General features: G+C 35.3%; 1 protein-coding gene across 1 annotated transcript in view; it reads left to right on the plus strand.

The window, feature by feature from the left end:
- Positions 1–17,027, plus strand: part of GLCCI1 (glucocorticoid induced 1) — a 120,035-nt gene that overhangs the window by 81,253 nt on the left and 21,755 nt on the right. Inside the window, exons 4-5 of the mRNA XM_060157077.1 lie at positions 9,014–9,130; positions 13,860–14,012. Coding sequence (XP_060013060.1) covers positions 9,014–9,130; positions 13,860–14,012 — 270 coding nt within the window. The remainder of the gene's footprint in view (positions 1–9,013; positions 9,131–13,859; positions 14,013–17,027) is intronic.

The raw sequence follows: 17,027 nt of genomic DNA on the forward strand, positions 1-17,027 counted from the left end.
CCATCAATTCCACGAAGGATTTTAAACAGGACAAAGAAAAAATTTCCACCCTAGGTAAACTGAGTTGTAGGTCAAGGACACACACACACACACACACACACACACACACACATACACACTTACTCATTCTTGCAATTAGAAAAAAGATTACCTACAAAAAAATGGGAAACAGATTATCAACACATTTGTCAGAAACTAACTGATACCAGTGTACAGTGAGGTTATGGGTTGTGTCCATGTTAAGGAAATGAATTCAAGTGAGACATCATTTTCTTTTATGAAAAGATTACTTTTCCTCCTTTGAATTATGTTTACTGGAGGGATGTTAACCCAACCTTTATTTAGATTTTACAAACCAAACAAATGTTTAAGTGTACTTTTCCATTGGTTAGATATGTGGTTCCCTGTTTACATAACACAATTTAAAATTAATTTATAAAGCATATCTACAGTTTAAGAAGTCTGCTAAGCAAATGATAAGGATTTAATTAGTACTTATCACTTTTTTATTGTTGATGGTGCTTTTATTTTTAATTTTTATTGGAGTATACTTGATTTTACAATGTTGTGTTAGTTTCTGCTGCACAGCAAAGTGAATTAGTTATACATATGCATATATTCACTCTTTTTCAGATTCTTTTCCCATAAGTCATTACAGAGTATTTATCTATTTTATATAGTATAGTGTATATGTCAATCTCAATCTCCCAATTTATCTCTCCCTCCACCCTTCCCCCCTGCCACTGCTTTCTCCCCTGGTAACCATAAGTTTGTTTTCTACATGTGACTCTATTTCTGTTTTTATGGTACTTGATTTGTATACATTTAATAGAGGTAAAAGAGAAGACAGGTACATTTTAAATATATATTTTAGGATACATTGTCAGCCTGTAGTGGCACTGCATTTGTTCATGGAATAGCAGCAAAGCATAAGACTATATGCTCAATATTGTGTAAAAGCATCTAGAATTTCAAAAGAAAGAGTAGATACAATCTACTTTTTAAAGAGCTTAATTACATATTAGGAAAATCAACTAAGACTTTAAGGGATAATCACAAAAGGACTTTATATTAACTCCCACTATCCTTATTCATTGAGAGAAGTTCATCTCTTGTGTATGGTGCAAAACCAGAAGCTCTTACACACCTATGATTCCTTCAAGTGAACCTGCTTTCCAGTCTCTCGTAACAGTTAAAGCTTCCTACTTATTTCATGGTTGCAGCTACTCCTCTTCTAGCTAGGGCCTGCTGCAGGTGAATGACTTCATGGGTGAAGGGATCCCGGAGGCTCCTTTTGTCTTTCTTGCTTACCTCTTTCCTAACTCCACAGCTACGATTTCTGACCCCTCTGGAGTTGGAGCTTGGGGGAGAGAGGGAGAGGTAAGGGGAATAGAAATGTTCCTACTTGACTGGTACTGTTATCAGATACCTGTCAATTAGCTGGGCTTGACAGATTTTTAAAACTGACCTTCTTTTGTAGAGTAATTTCATGGGTTCTTTGGACATCCCTTGTTGCTGCACATCTCTTACCTACACTTCTATCTTACTCTCTCCTTAGCCTCTAGAATTCTAGAAATAACATTCAGTTTCTCAGCTGCTGAGCTCAGTTTACCCTTTTAGGTGGTCCTCTTAAGTAGGACCTAAGACAACCCTCCTATGACTCTCACTTTCAAATTTCCCAAATGGTTACTGGGAAGCTTGCACATTAAAAAAATCTGGTTAATATCTGGGAATTTAGGCTGATTCTAAAGCAAGAGTAAATCTCCATCATCCTAGCTCAACGTTTTCAGTATCTGGGGTGGAGTCAGATTCCAGTCCATCCGGTCTTCTTATCTGTGAGGAACAGTCAGTCCTTCCAAGTTGTTCCATTAAAACTCCTTTCTCTTCATTTGAGGCAAAAGAGGAAGTATACCCTCCACATCTTAGATTTGATTTTTTCCTACTTATAACCTAATAAGTTAGCTTTTTACTATTTCATGGATGCTGGCAGAAGTCATGAGGCTCGTGGTTTAGAAACAATGGACTTTATTATTCACTGCACAGCAGGTATCAAGACTATCAAGTTTGCATTAGTTCCCCTGAACCCCAAGTCCAGTGGGGGTGATGGGGAGGGCCTAAATGGATGCCTACACATATAGTAAGTAGATCACATTATAGGAGAGAAACAGAACTTGGAGAATCCACTGTTTTTATAGTAAGCAGTTAAGTATAAACTACTCTTTATCCCAGAGGGTGATGTTCCCAGAGAGAATATAAGTGATATTACTGTATTGTTGTTTTGACTTTATACTATTTCTGATTTTGATAAAGATAAGTTGCAAAAGGTGAGTTTACTGTTCTTAAGTCCTTCAGTGGATAAAAGGAAGAATCATGGATTGCTTCTTTATCTCACCAATAAGCCCTCTTCTTATTAGTGGGATAGTTTTTCTCTAAGTGAAATGATTAGGGAAGTTTCTTGCTTCTGATCAAATAGTGATTAAAAAATATTGTTGTGGTCTTCCTTTTTTAAGAAAAATAAAAGTTTCCTTATAGTTTTAGTAAAAGTATACATTCTGCCCTAATGAAAAAAAATTGTTTTATCATACTATACTAGGGGAAAATTGCAATAATATTTTCTCTGGACCTAAAAAACAACAGTCTGAAGAATTTTTATTTAATTATGTGGTAAAGTCTTCTAAAAATACAAATATTTATCCAATAACTTCTGAGTCCATATTAAACTGAATTGTAAAGATGTTTTATAATATTTTCATTGTTTAAAACTGGATCCAATATGAACAATATTTAAGGTTATTAAACTGCTTATCAAAAAAGAAATATATCATTAAGTTAGTATGTAGTCAGTTAATTGCTTCATCAAATTTATGTTCACCTTTATTGCAGTTTCACATCTTGCAATATCTACAGCATTAAGAAAGGAAGTTACTTGGCGAAGTGGTTGAGATTATGAGCCAATACATAGTGACTGGTAGTTATTTGCGAACATTAACACAGTATTATTTTCAGCAGCCCTGTAGGTAATAGAAAGGGGTTACGAACTAAAGGCTAAAGGACTGGACCTGCCATTTATTAGCTGTGTTACCTTGGGAAAGGTACTTTATTTTTCAAAGTGTTTCCTCATCTGTAAAACAGTTACAATATATCTGTGGAATCTAGTGGGTTTATGGACCAAGTGTTCTTTAAATGTTAGTCTGATATTGTTGTCATCATTCCTCTGTTGACAAATATGCCTTATTGGTAAATACATGTCTATATTAAAAACTATTTTATGTGTATAACAATTGTCCCAAAGCTAGCTATATTTGTGGGAATGGATCTGTGTAAATCTCTCTCTTTGTTACTGGGGGTGGGGGCTTGTGTGAGTCTGCATGTGGGCAAGCATGTCTGTCCGTGGGCATGTGTAAAGGTGATGTGCATGCAGGTGACAACTCCCCGTGCATGTGTATGTGCTTACATATCTATGTTCTTTATATATGCACGTTTGTGCATACATATGCCTATGTTTGTGCATTTGGATATCAGAGGGCTGAATAAACAGCATTTATTTCATTAGGGTTTCATTAGAAAAACAGGAAAACAACATGAATTATTCATATTTATATTAAACAAAAAGAAGTTTTAAATTTTTATTTTTAGTATTAGAGTAGGTAATGTGTTGCATTTTAAATTCCTTTGAACACTGTCAAAGGATATAATATGTAAAATTTGTTTTTAGACTGCAGAACCTTTCTTTTGAGACATTGATCTTTACAAGCACTAAAGTTTGTCACATATTCTCTTTTTTTCATATAAAAGAGAAATAACAGCTTGAGATTCATAACCTCTGAAACTAGATTTTCAGAAAAATTTGTTGGGTTAATATCTTTAGTAATTGTTTGGGGACCTTTTTTCTTAACAGTTCAACTACTGTCATTTGTGTATTATTCCCATTTGTATGTCTGTCTTCACTTTTTGTAAGATTTCTTTATCTCCTTATGAGTTATTAACTTGATCCTTTAGGCAATACAGAATAGTGATTAAGAGAGCAGACTCTGGAATTCCACTTCCTAAGTTCATATACATGTTTCACCACTTAACTGTGTGGCTTTCAACAAGCTAACCTTCCTACCTCTCAGTTTCCTCACCTATAAAGTGGGGATAATAATAGTACCTATCTCATATGTTTTTATTGAGAAATGAATGAGAGAATTCATATAAATGCATGTGACAAAGTGCCATTCCTGGCGTTAATCAAGCTCTCTTCTCACTTTTTATTTTCCTCTTTCAAAAGCCCCAGGATTCTGCTTCCCTTCCTACTGCAGCCACTTAGTCTGTTTAAGATGTCTCAGTTCCTTGGCCTACTATAGAATTCATTCTGAGAAATATTACCCTCCCTCCCTTTCACTACCTGAGGCAAAAGTACTCAACCAGTCTTTTGAGGCTCAGAGTTTAGTTTTTTTCTGTTTTTATTTTTATTATTATTTTAAATTAATTATTTATTTATTTTTGGCTGTGTTGGGTCTTTGTTGCTGCGCGGGGGCTTTCTTTAGTTGTGACGAGCAGCGGCTACTCTTCGTTGCGGTGCGCGGGCTTCTCATTGCGGTGGCTTCTCATTGCGGAGCATGGGCTCTAGGCGCGGGCTTCAGCAGTTGCGGCACACGGGCTTCAGTAGTTGTGGTTCGTGGGCTCTAGAGCACAGGCTTAGTACTTGTGGTGCACGGGCTTAGTTGCTCCACAGCATGTGGGGTCTTCCTGGACCAGGGCTCGAACCCATGTCCCCTGCATTGGCAGGCAGATTCTTAACCACTGGCCTACCAGGGAAGCCCCTTTTTCCTGTTTTTAAATGTTAACAATAGTGGGGGAAACTAACAGGACAAAAATAGCAAATAAACAAGGGTGATGTTATCACGTTTCCAAAAGTTTACAGTGAAATGTGTTCCTAGTTCTTAGCTTTTCAGTGGGGCCAATCTCTGATTTTTCTTCATCTAATTCCACAAATATTTTAGTCATTGCTTTGTATTTGTGCTAATTCTTCTCTCTACAATATTATTTCTTCTTTATGACCCAGGCTTACTTAGTCCCTAACTTTTTCAAACTTTGCAGCTCACGTGCCTAGGACCCCTTTCATGTTTAGACAATGCTCCTATCTCCTTCCCTCTTAATTTTTTTTCTTTAAGCTTCATTGAGATATAATTGACATATAGCATCATATAAGTTTAAGGTATATACAACATAATGATTTGATATATGTATATATTGCAAAGTTATTACCACGAGAAGGTTAGTTAACACATCCATCACCTCAACATTTTTATAATTTTTGTGTATGTGGAGAACTTTTGAGATCTATTTTCATAGCAACTGTCAAATATACTATAGAGTAGTATTATCTAGAGTCACTATGCTTTACATTACATCCCCAGAACTTACTCATCCTATAACCAGACGCTTGCACCCTTTTAACCACTCTCACCCATTTTCTGCTCCCCACCAGACCCTGTTCTCTGGTTCTGTGAGTTGGTTTTGGTTTTATTTTTTCAGATTCCATATATGAGTGAGATCATACAGTATTTGCCTTTCTTTGTCTGACTTATTTCACTTAGTATAATACCCTCAAAGTCCATTCTTAATTTTTTCCTTAAGGCCACAGCATTGCTAATGGATATGTAGAAACACAAGTAAGATTCATCTATAGTTTAAGAAATCCAGTCAGTATAACTTTGGGTTCCCTTTGTAAAGGAAGGTTGTATGGGCATTTCATTGTAGTAACTAGGGTGGGTAGGCCCACCGAAGTGAGGACCAAGAGCTTTGTGTGATGCATTGGAACATGGGATTGATTAGAGGGGTTGTCTTAGTTAGAGGTTTGGAACTACGGATGAGATGGGAGGGGTGTGTGAGTGTAGGGTGGAAATTACAACTCCCTCTGCCCCTTCCTCCCAGAGATGCCTTTGTGTGTCTACTGTCTACTGGTACTGAACTTAGGGAGAAGAGATGGCTTCGGAAGCCCTATATCTTATTTTCATTTTACATGGTTCTTGAGTAAGAGTTGTAATGTTTTGAGTATATATATTAAGATGGGCTTCCTTTTTACTCTGATCTCTTCTAAGTTGTAAACAAAAGCAGAACTATGTTATAATCCAAAGATAAACAGTATTAGGGCTTCCCTGGTGGCGCAGTGGTTGAGAGTCCGCCTGCCGATGCAGGGGACACGGGTTCATGCCCCGGTCTGGGAAGATCCGACATGCTGTGGAGCGGCTGGACCCGTGAGCCATGGCCGCTGAGCCTGCGCGTCGGGAGCCTGTGCTCCGCAACGGGAGAGGCCACAACAGTGCGAGGCCTGCGTACCGCAAAAAAAAAAAAAAAAAAAGATAAACAGTATTGTGTGGAAACTATAAGGTTGCATAGTTTAAGCTGATATTCCAAGCAAAGTAAGGTGTGTACCATTATGTATGCTTTTTGTTTTCAGGGGTTTGGTAAAGCTATTTAGAACAAAAACTTTTCCGGCTTAATATGATATCTCAAAGGCCTTTAAAAAGAGTGATTAGGATTGATCAATTTTCAGATTATTTTTGTTTGTTTATTTTTAAAGATTATTTTTAAAAATTAAAAAGTACAAATTGCTTTGATTAATCTGTAAGCATTATGGGCTCTTCTCTACAAGCTCTTGCCAGTTTTGAAAAACCACTGAAACATCATTAATATTCAGAAAACACTTAATTTTATACCCCTATCCTAATTAAATAACTTGTACAATTTGAAATTCTATTTATTTTTATCATAGAGTATAATCTCTCTTGATTTATAATGATTACCTACTAATTTTGATTCCTTTTCTCATGAAAATTAATGTTCTCTAGAAGAAAACGATGTCATTTCAACAGAGAGCAAGGAACACAAATATTAACATAGATAATCTTATTTATATATCTTTGCAAGGAAATTGTATGGGATGTCCATAAGCTACAAAGAGTTTCAAAAAATTAGAGGATCTTATTTTAAATAAAGGGTATAGATTACTCTTTTAGGTGCTTTATTTTCTTCCATGCTGCTTCTCTTCTGTTTGTAAGTTTCTCCAGCAACCTATATACATTTCCCCTTGACCATTAACAGGCTTTAATAGCAACTATTTTGCTTTTCATTGCCATGGTTATTCCAAGTAAGCATTTTGCTAAACATCTCTTTGAGGAAATCAATATATTTTACACACTTTACTTTGTATTTGCACTTTGCCTAGTAGGTAACATAAAACTGACCTCACTGTATGTGTTCAAGGAGTAACTATTAATTGATTAATGTCATCTTTTCTACAAGGAAAGTAATACCAATATTAAGTAACTTCCCCCAAATTGCTAATGATTCCCTTTGAAAATGCTCAGGTATATTTTACTTCAGGTCTAGCACAGTTTAAGAAGATTATATAGCACCTAAAATATGTTAATAGTTTAATGAATTCCAAGCCATATTGTAGAAATGACTTTTCTCTTAAGCCTTATGTCTGGGAGTTTTACAGTTCCATTTAGGAGAATACACTCCTAAGTTATATTTGTTTTGAAAAAAGTTGTGTCACTGTAGCCAAGTATCTGTCAATGGAGAAGTGGATAAAGATGTGGTACATACATTCATCAATGAGGAAGAAGGAAATCCTGCCATTTGTAAACAACATTGATGAACCTTGAGGGCATTATGCTAAGTGAAATAAGTCAGACAAAGAAAGACAAATACTGTATAGTATTACTTGTTTGTGGGATCTAAGAAAAACTAAACTCATAGAAACTGAGCGTAGAGTGGTGGTTGCTAGACTGGAGGGTAAAGGGGAGTGGTCAAAGGGTACATACTTCCAATTATAAGATGAGTAAGTTCAGGGGATCTAATGTACAGAATTTTGATTATAGTTAATAATACTGTATTATATATACTTGAAAGTTGCTAAGAGAGTAAATCTCAAATGTTCTCACCCCCAAAGAGAAATGGTAACTATGTAATGGGATGGAGGTATTAACTTATGCTACAGTGGTGTCATTTTGCAATATATAATAGCATCAAATCAACATGTTGTACAGGGACTTACCCGGTAGTGCAGTGGTTAAGAATCCGCCTGCCAGTGCAGGGGACACAGGTTCAATCTCTGGTCTGTGAAGATCCCACATGCAGCAGAGCAACTAAGCCCATGCGCCACAACTACTGAGCCTGCGCTCTAGAGCCCGTGAGCCACAACTACTGAGCCCACATGCCACAACTACTGAAGCCTGTGCACCCTAGAGCCCATGCACAGCAACAAGGGAAGACACTGCAATGACAGCCTGCGCGCACTGCAATGAAGAGTAGCCCCCACTCGCTGCAGCTAGAGAAAGCCCATCTGCAGCAATGAAGACCCAGTGCAGCCAAAAATAAATAAATAAATTTATTTTTTTTAAAAATTGTACACCTTAAACTTACACAATGTTATATGTCATTTATGTTTCAGTAAAGCTGGAAAATAAAGATTTTGTGACTAAGAGTAATATAATAGTAAGATATTAAATACTAACAAGTAACTAATGCTAAATGCCATACGATTTACACCATGGGATTTACAATTTTAAAGTGTTTAGTAATTGGTCTACCAGATCCATTTTGTTTATATAAAATGGGAACTTAAAAACTTAATGAGGTCCCTATATTAAGAGATTGGGTTTGACTTTAATCAATAGGCATGTGAAATACTAGTTTTTCATCTTAGAAAAAGTGTTTAAAGGGGAAGATGTTTCTGGTGTTACAAAGGTAAAATATGAAATAATCTGGGGAAATTTAGTCTATGTATTTACCAACAATATTTAAATCGTATAAGTGAAGCATTTGTAGCATATATTTATTTCTTATTTTCAATAGTTTTAATTATTAAAACTTGGAGAATAAATCACTGTAGTGAAATAGTCTCTTCTTGAAATCTTTGATAAAAATTTTATTTTTTAACATCTAAAATTAAAGAAATAAATACTTAAAGCTTGGTATTCACTTCTGTTCTCTTCTTGCTTCTCATCCCTTCTCCCCAAAGCAGATTGCCAAACTGAGGCAGCAACTACAACGTAGTAAGCAGAGCAGTCGGCACAGTAAAGAGAAGGATCGTCAGTCACCTCTCCATGGCAACCATATAGCAATCAATCACACTCAGGTAGGCTAACTTCTTGTCCAGATTGGAATAATTCCTTTTAAAGGGTTCGTTATAAAGGAGAACCCATCATTTTAGGATTAAAAAAAATTAATGTAAATCTCTAGCTCTGTTACATTACAATGTTTGTTTTAAGAAGTTTTTGTTTTAGCCATATGTGTAATCTTTTAATAACAGACATAACAGAGTGTAGTGGTCACAAGGATGACTGTTACTGGCCTGGGCTGATATCCTAGCTCATTCACTTACTAAGCAACTCTGGGCATTATCTTATTTAATCTTCCTAATAGTACCTTAACCCATCTCTCTCTGTGTCTCTTGATATATTTTACCCCTATCTGACTTAGGAAGAAATTGAGAATTCGTTTTTTTGTCCTCCCACCCCCACCCCAAACATGTACTCACATCCCCATGGAACAAACTTCGGGTAATGCTATTCTAGGCCAAATTTACTTACAAATATTAATGTAAATTTTAGTAAATAAAATATAGTCAGTATAGCAGGAGAAACCCAAGTAGTATATTAAAAAAATCTAATTAGGGGTTGTTTCACAAATGTAAGGATAATTCAACATTAGGGAATGTATTAGGTTAGTTCATTGCATCAGAAAGTCAAAGTAGATGCTGAATAACATAATAACACTTGATAAAAACTCAGTATCCATATGTGATAAAAACTTATCCTAAAATAGGACACTTCCTAATGGGACTAACTGCAAATGTAGTTAGATCCTAACAATAAAATACTGGAAGTATTTCTGTTAAAATAAAAGTGAAGTCATAGATGTCTGTAATTATTGATGTTATTTGCTAGTAGTTTAGAGGTTCTAGACAGAGCAGTAAGAAATGTTATCACTGTGCATACGATATTGTTGTATATTTAGAAGATCAAAGTGAATTTACTAAACTATTAAAAAACTAATGATAGGATGGCTAAAATGGAAGATATTGACAATACCAAGTGTTGATAAGGATGTGAGGCAACCAGAACAGCCACACATTGCTGGTGGCAACACAAAATGGTACAGCTACTTTGGAAAGAAGTTTGGCATTTTCTTAAGAAATTAAACATACACTGACCATATAGCCCAGGAATTCCACTCTTTGGTATCTGTCCACAAGAAATAAAAACATATGTCCAGACAGTGACTTGTATATCATTGTTCATGGCAGCAGTATCTATAAGAGTCAAAAAATGGAAGCCAACAAATATCCATGAACTGGTGAATGGATAAACAGCCCTTCATACATCCATATAGTATAATACTATTCAGCAGTAAAAAGGAAGGAACTACTGGTACTTACAACATGGTTGAATCTCAAAAACATCATGGCAAGTGAAAGAAGTCAGAAGTAAAAGGCTACATACTATATGATTCATTACATTAAATCCTCAAAAAAGCAAAATGATGCAAAGTATTAGGGGTGGGAATTGACTGTAGAAAAGCCCTAGAGAAATTTTTTGGATGATAGAAGTTCCTAAAATGTGATTATACTGATAACTGGATGACTATATATTTACAAAGCTCAATGAGCTACATACTTAAAATGGGAGGATTTTATTGTATGTCAGTTATACCTCATCAAAGCTGTAAAACAAACATGTAGTTGGCAAGCAAGCCTCAGACATTTCAAGAGAAAATTCACATATGCCTTACTTTTTCTTCTTAATCTGGAAGAATTAATATATTATTCTTATTTTGTTTATTTCAAACACCTTTTCTGTAAGAGCCCAATGCATTTATAGTATATCTATTGACATATTGATTTAACAGAAAAAATTTATACACTTATTCCCAATTTACATTGAATTTTTTGGCATTGTAGTTATGTTTAAAAATAATTATCTTTTGGGCTTCCCTGGTGGCGCAGTGGTTGAGAGTCCGCCTGCCGATGCAGGGGACACAGGTTCATGCCCCAGTCCGGGAAGATCCCACATGCTGCGGAGCGGCTGGGCCCGTGAGCCACGGCCGCTGAGCCTGCGCGTCCGAAGCCTATGCTCCGCAACGGGAGATGCCACAACAGTGAGAGGCCCGCGTAACGCAAAAAAAAAAAAAAAAATGATTATTGTTATTATCTTTTGCTATACCTACTGGAATAGTTGTAGATGAACTATGAAGTCTAGAATGTGCTTTAATATACTCAAAGAACAAAAACAAGTGGATGTTTAGATGAAATAAAGTTAGAAAATGTTGATAAGTTTTGGAACTGGATGACGTGCACCTGAGTGTTCATTATACTATTCTGTTTAATTATATTTATGATTATAATTTTTTACAATAAAAAGGAGAAAAACTGAGAACTTAATGATCAGATAAAATGTAAACATATAAAAATCAGTTGTTTTCTCCTATACTAGTAAAGGTAAACTACTGTTTCCCTCTGCTTATAACATTCCTGACACCAAATGTGTGAGATTTTTTTCCCATACCAACCAATTCTCCGACTCGCCAGACACCAACCAAGTGTCCTCCAATTCAGTTATACCACTAACTACGTGGAGTTAGCACAGACCTCACAGGTGAAGGACTCCGCCCCACTAAACTGCCCCTCTTCAGATGCCAGTTGAAAGGTCCAGATTGTCATTGTACTTTTGACCTACTGGCTATAAAGAAGGGATTCCCACAGTCCCTTCTTCAGGTTCAGTAACTCGTTGTAACTGCTCAAAGAACTCAGGGAAACACATTTCCTTGTTTATTACAAAGGATATAATAAAGGATACATACAGATGAACAGCAGGATGAAGAGGTGCACAGGGCAACGTCTGTAAGTAAGTCACGTGCAAGAGCTTCTGCTCGCATGGAGTTGGGGTGTGCCACCCTTCTGGTATATGGATGTGTGTTCACCAACCTGGAAGCTCTCTGAACCCGTAGTGTAGGGATGTTTTGGGAGGCTTCATCACATAGGCATGATTAATTATTAACTCAGTCTCCAGCCCCTCTCCTCACCAGAGGATGAGGGGGATGGGGGTTGGACTGGAAGTTCCAAGGTTCTAATCATGGCTTCTTTCTAGTGACCAGCCCCCCCATTTGGAACCTATTCAGGAACCCACCAAGAGTCACCTCATTAGAACAAAAAACTCTTGGTCCTATCTCCCAGGCAATTCCAAGGGATTTAGGAGCTATGTGTCAGGACTGGTGTCAGAAACCAAATATTGGAACAAAAGATGCTCCTAGTGCCCCTGTCCCTCAGGATATTATAAGATTTTAGGAACTCTGTCAGGAACCAGGGGTAGAAACCAAGTACATATTTCTTATTATGTTACAACTAGCAATAACATGTTAGTATATATATAATAAAAAATATAAAATGCCTAGGCTTAAAAGAAATATGCAAACTATAAGACTTTATTGAGGATATGAAATATAAAATAGAGACAAATGGGAAGTCATTCATGCATGGGAAGACTCAATATTTTTCAAATAGTAATTTGCCCAAAATTAACATACAAATTGAGTTCCAATGGAAATGTAAAAGGAATTGTTTTATTACTTTAAAAGTTATTTTCAAAGGTAATATGGAAAAGTAATGCCAGTTAAAAAGAAAATTTGAAAAGGCTTTCCCTATAGGATACCAAAATGCAAAATGTAACTGCTATAAAGTTATAGCAGTTAAAGTGGAGCTCTGTATAGGGATTATCAAGTAACAACTCAAGGAAATCAAATACAGAATCCATAAAGAAATGTTGGGGCAGTTTGATTACTATGTGGGAAAAAATACTATTTCATAACATACACAAAAATAAATCACGGTAGGTTAAATATTTAAATATGAAAAACCATAAAAGTACTGAAAGATATTTCATACCAAAGTAAACAGTAAATGTATGACAAAGAGTTACAACTTTAATATGAAAAAAGCTCATGCATTAATAATGAGACAAAGGAAATTCGTGGGCAGCAGTTTACAGATGGCAGGAGCACCGCACTGAGTATGGGAAATATATTATTCATTTAATCAATGACTAGCTGTCTACCTCATTATGAATCATATATATCAACTTTAATCATTCAGAATAAGGTAGAGATCATATACTGTTCTTTTTTACCTTGTTCATCTTTATTTTTCTTATTTCCTTTCTGTTCTTAAAGTTCCTTGAGCATCAAAAGGCTTGTCTTACACTTTGTGGTACCTCTGGCAGGACAGCTATGAGAGGTGGTTAAGTTTTGACAACTCCTCCAAAGGACTTTTGAAAGCAACCTTATAGTTGTTAAGTGAGTGTTACTGAACTTAACATGATATTGTTGCCAAACTACTTAGTAATCCAAAAGCCTTTCTTAAATGGTTGATAAAATGGAAATGAAAAATACTAGAAGGTAATCGTCACAGTGCAGGGAACAAATCTTTTGAACACATACACAGGCACAGAGCAGAGCTGAAGTGTCACGTGATACACTTAACTTACATGATTTCAACTATGCTTTTCCAGTAAAAACAAAAAAGAAAAAAAATTAAACAGCGCAGAGGACACTCGATTTCTGCCATTCTACTGGAAAAGTGTGTACAGTTTACAATCGTACCTTTATACTTACATAAAGGATTACTTTGACTCTGTAATTTTTACCTTACTTTGGAACCGAAACTGCTGTATGTGTATCTGAATTTATATTGTATTTGAAATTTCAAAATAACTCTGCTCCTTGAGTTTCTCTTTTAAGATTTACCATGCTCTTTAGTTCTTGATTTCTTTGGCCACAAATAATTTGATAACACCTTATCTTCTGTTTTGTAGGCTACTGGATCAAGATCAGTCCCTATGCCACTATCAAATGTATCAGTGCCAAAATCATCTGTTTCACGTGTGCCCTGCAACGTAGAAGGAATAAGTCCCGAATTAGAAAAGGTATTCATTAAAGAAAATAACGGGAAAGAGGAAGTGTCCAAGGTAAGGTTACATGGGATGTTTGAGTCACTTTTTTCTTTAATATTGTGGACTGTATGTATGTATGTATGTATGAGTACTTCATTCCTTTTTATTGCCAAATAATATTCAATCATACAGATTTTATTATCCAGTCATTAACTGATAAACATTTCCATTGTTTCTACTTTTTGGCTATTATGAGTAATTCTGCTGTGAAGTTTATATACAAGTTTTTGTGTGAACATGATGTTTTCATTTCTGTTGAGTATATACCCATGAGTGGAACTGCTTGTATGGTAACTCTGTTTAACCTTTTGAGAAACTGCCGGACTACTTTCCAAAGTGGCTGCACTGTACCATGTTACATCTCCCCACTGGCTGTGTATGAAGCTTCCAATTTCTCCATCTTCAGCAACACTTGTAATTATGTGTCTTTTTTATTGTAGCCATTCTAGTGGATGTGAAGTGGTATCTCATCATGGTGTTGACCATTTGTATGTCTTCTTTGGAAAACTGTCTATTTAGATGCTTTGCCCATTTCAAAATTAGGTTGTCTTTTTACTACTGATTGGTAAAGGTCTTTATAAAGTTCTTACCTTCTAGATAAAAATACCTTATTAGATATATGATTTGAAAATATCTCCCATTCTGTGGGTTGTCTTTTCACTTTTCATTTTCTTTTGGGTCATATCTAAAAGATTGCCTAATCTAAGGTCACAGTGATTTATTCTTGTGTTTTCTTCTAAGAGTTTTATGGTTTTAGCTTTCTCTTATATTTAGGTCTCTGATCCATTTGAATTAATCAAAAATACTTTATAAATTACCTCTGTCCCAGAAAAGAAATCTGGACACTCCTGCATATGAACTTATATTTGACCACATTTTAAAGATATACTCAACAAAAGAAAACATCAAGTAGCATTTGGCTTAATTATCTATCTGATGGTTTTTTAGAACTAAAATATGATTTAATTTATGTCAAATGTGTATCTAATTCCTTCAGATAATGTGTAGATTTTAAAACTGATTTAGAGTTCATCTCAAAATTCACACAGTTCAATTTTATATTTATAAAATTGAAAAAGAAACTTTTTCCAACTCTGAATATTGCTTAGCAGATATAAGCATTAATCACAGTTTATTGTATATGCTTCCAAATATGTGTATGTATGCTAATATATACTGAATCACTATATGAAGGTACCATAATTTAAAAGTCCCCTACTGATGGGCATTTAGATTGTTTTCAGTTTTTGTCATCATAAGCAGTGCTTTAGAAAACATAGTGTACTCTTGGCAGACAATTCCCTGGCTGTGAAACTGCTGGGTCAAAGCATCTGCACGTTTTAAATTTTGATGAATATTGCTAAAATTACCATCCCAAAAGGTTGTGCCATTTTACTCTTCCTAGAGTTAAATTCTTATGTTATATTCATTAGGCCAAAAAGGAACCCTTTGGAAATTGTGATGTCTCTTAGCTTAGCTGTGTATACCATTAAAATGTTTCCTTTATACATTAAGTAACATTTAAGAACAGTAATGTAAGGAAGTAAAATTGGTCTAATTTTTTGAGGATGAGATAATCAGACACATATTTGCTAATTCTTTAAGAACTGCTAAGCAAAACTATACTAGAAGATGAAACTTAGTAACATAGTTCTGCTTGAACACACTTTCTTCTCACGTGCACACAGAACATTCTCCAGGATAGATCACGTCTTGGGTCACAAGCCTCAGAAAATTTAAGAAAATTGAAATCATATCAAGCATCTTTTCTGATTACAACACTATGAGACTGGAAATCAGTTACAGGAAAAAAACTGTAAAAAACACAAATACATGGAGGCTAAACAGTACGCTACTAAATAACCAAGAGATCACTGAAGAAATCTAAGAAGAAATTTAAAAATACATAGAAACAAATGACAACAAAAACACAGTGATCCAAAATCACGGGATGCAACAAAAGCACTTCTAAGAGGCAAGTTTATAGCAATTCAATCTCACCTCAAGAACCAAGAAAAATCTCAAATAAACAATCTAACCTTACACCTAAAGCAACAAGAGAAACAAGAACAAAGAAAACCCAGAGTCAGTAGAAGGAAAGAAATCACAAAGATCAGAGAAGAAATAAATGAAATAGAAATGAAGAAAATAATAGCAAAGATCAATGAAACTAAAAGTTGGTTCTTTGAGAAGATAACCAAAATTGATAAACCTTTAGGCAAGACTCATCAAGAAAAAAAGGGAGAGGACGCAGATCAATAAAAATAGAAATGAAAAAGGAGAAATCACAACTGACACTGCAGAAATACAAAGGATTATAAGAGACTACTACAAACAATTATATGCCAATAAAATGGACAAGCTGGAAGAAATGGACAATTCTTGGAAAGGTACAATTTTCCAAGACTGAACCAGGAAGAATTAGAAAATATAAACAGGTAATGAAATTGAAACTGTAATTAAAAATCTTCCAACAAACAAAAGTCCAGGACCAGATGGCTTCTTAGGCAAATTCTATAAAGCATTTAGAGAAGAGCTAACACTGATCCTTCTCAAACTCTTCCAAAAATTGCAGAGGGCGGAACACTCCCAAATTCATTCTACAAAACCACCATCACCCTGATACCAAAACCAGACAAAGATGTCACAAAGAAAGAAAGATGTCACAAAGAAAGAAAACTGCAGGCCAATATCACTGATGAACATAGATGCAAAAATCCTCAAAAACATACTAGCAAACAGAATCCAAGAGCACATTAAAAGGATCATACACCATGATGAAGTGGGATTTATCCCAGGAATGCAAGGATTCTTCAGTATATGCAAATCAATCAGTGTGATACACCATATTAACAAATCGAAGGAGAAAAACCATATGGTCATCTCAGTAGACTCAGAAAAAACTTTTGACAAAAGTCAACACCATTTACGATAAAAACTCTCCAGAAAATGGGCATAGAGGGAACCTACCTCAACATAATAAAGGCCATATATGATAAACCCACAGCAAGCATCATACTCAATGGTAAA

This window comes from Lagenorhynchus albirostris, chromosome 8 (genome assembly GCF_949774975.1).
Source record: "Lagenorhynchus albirostris chromosome 8, mLagAlb1.1, whole genome shotgun sequence".
In the NCBI taxonomy this organism is placed as follows: Eukaryota; Metazoa; Chordata; class Mammalia; order Artiodactyla; family Delphinidae; genus Lagenorhynchus; species Lagenorhynchus albirostris.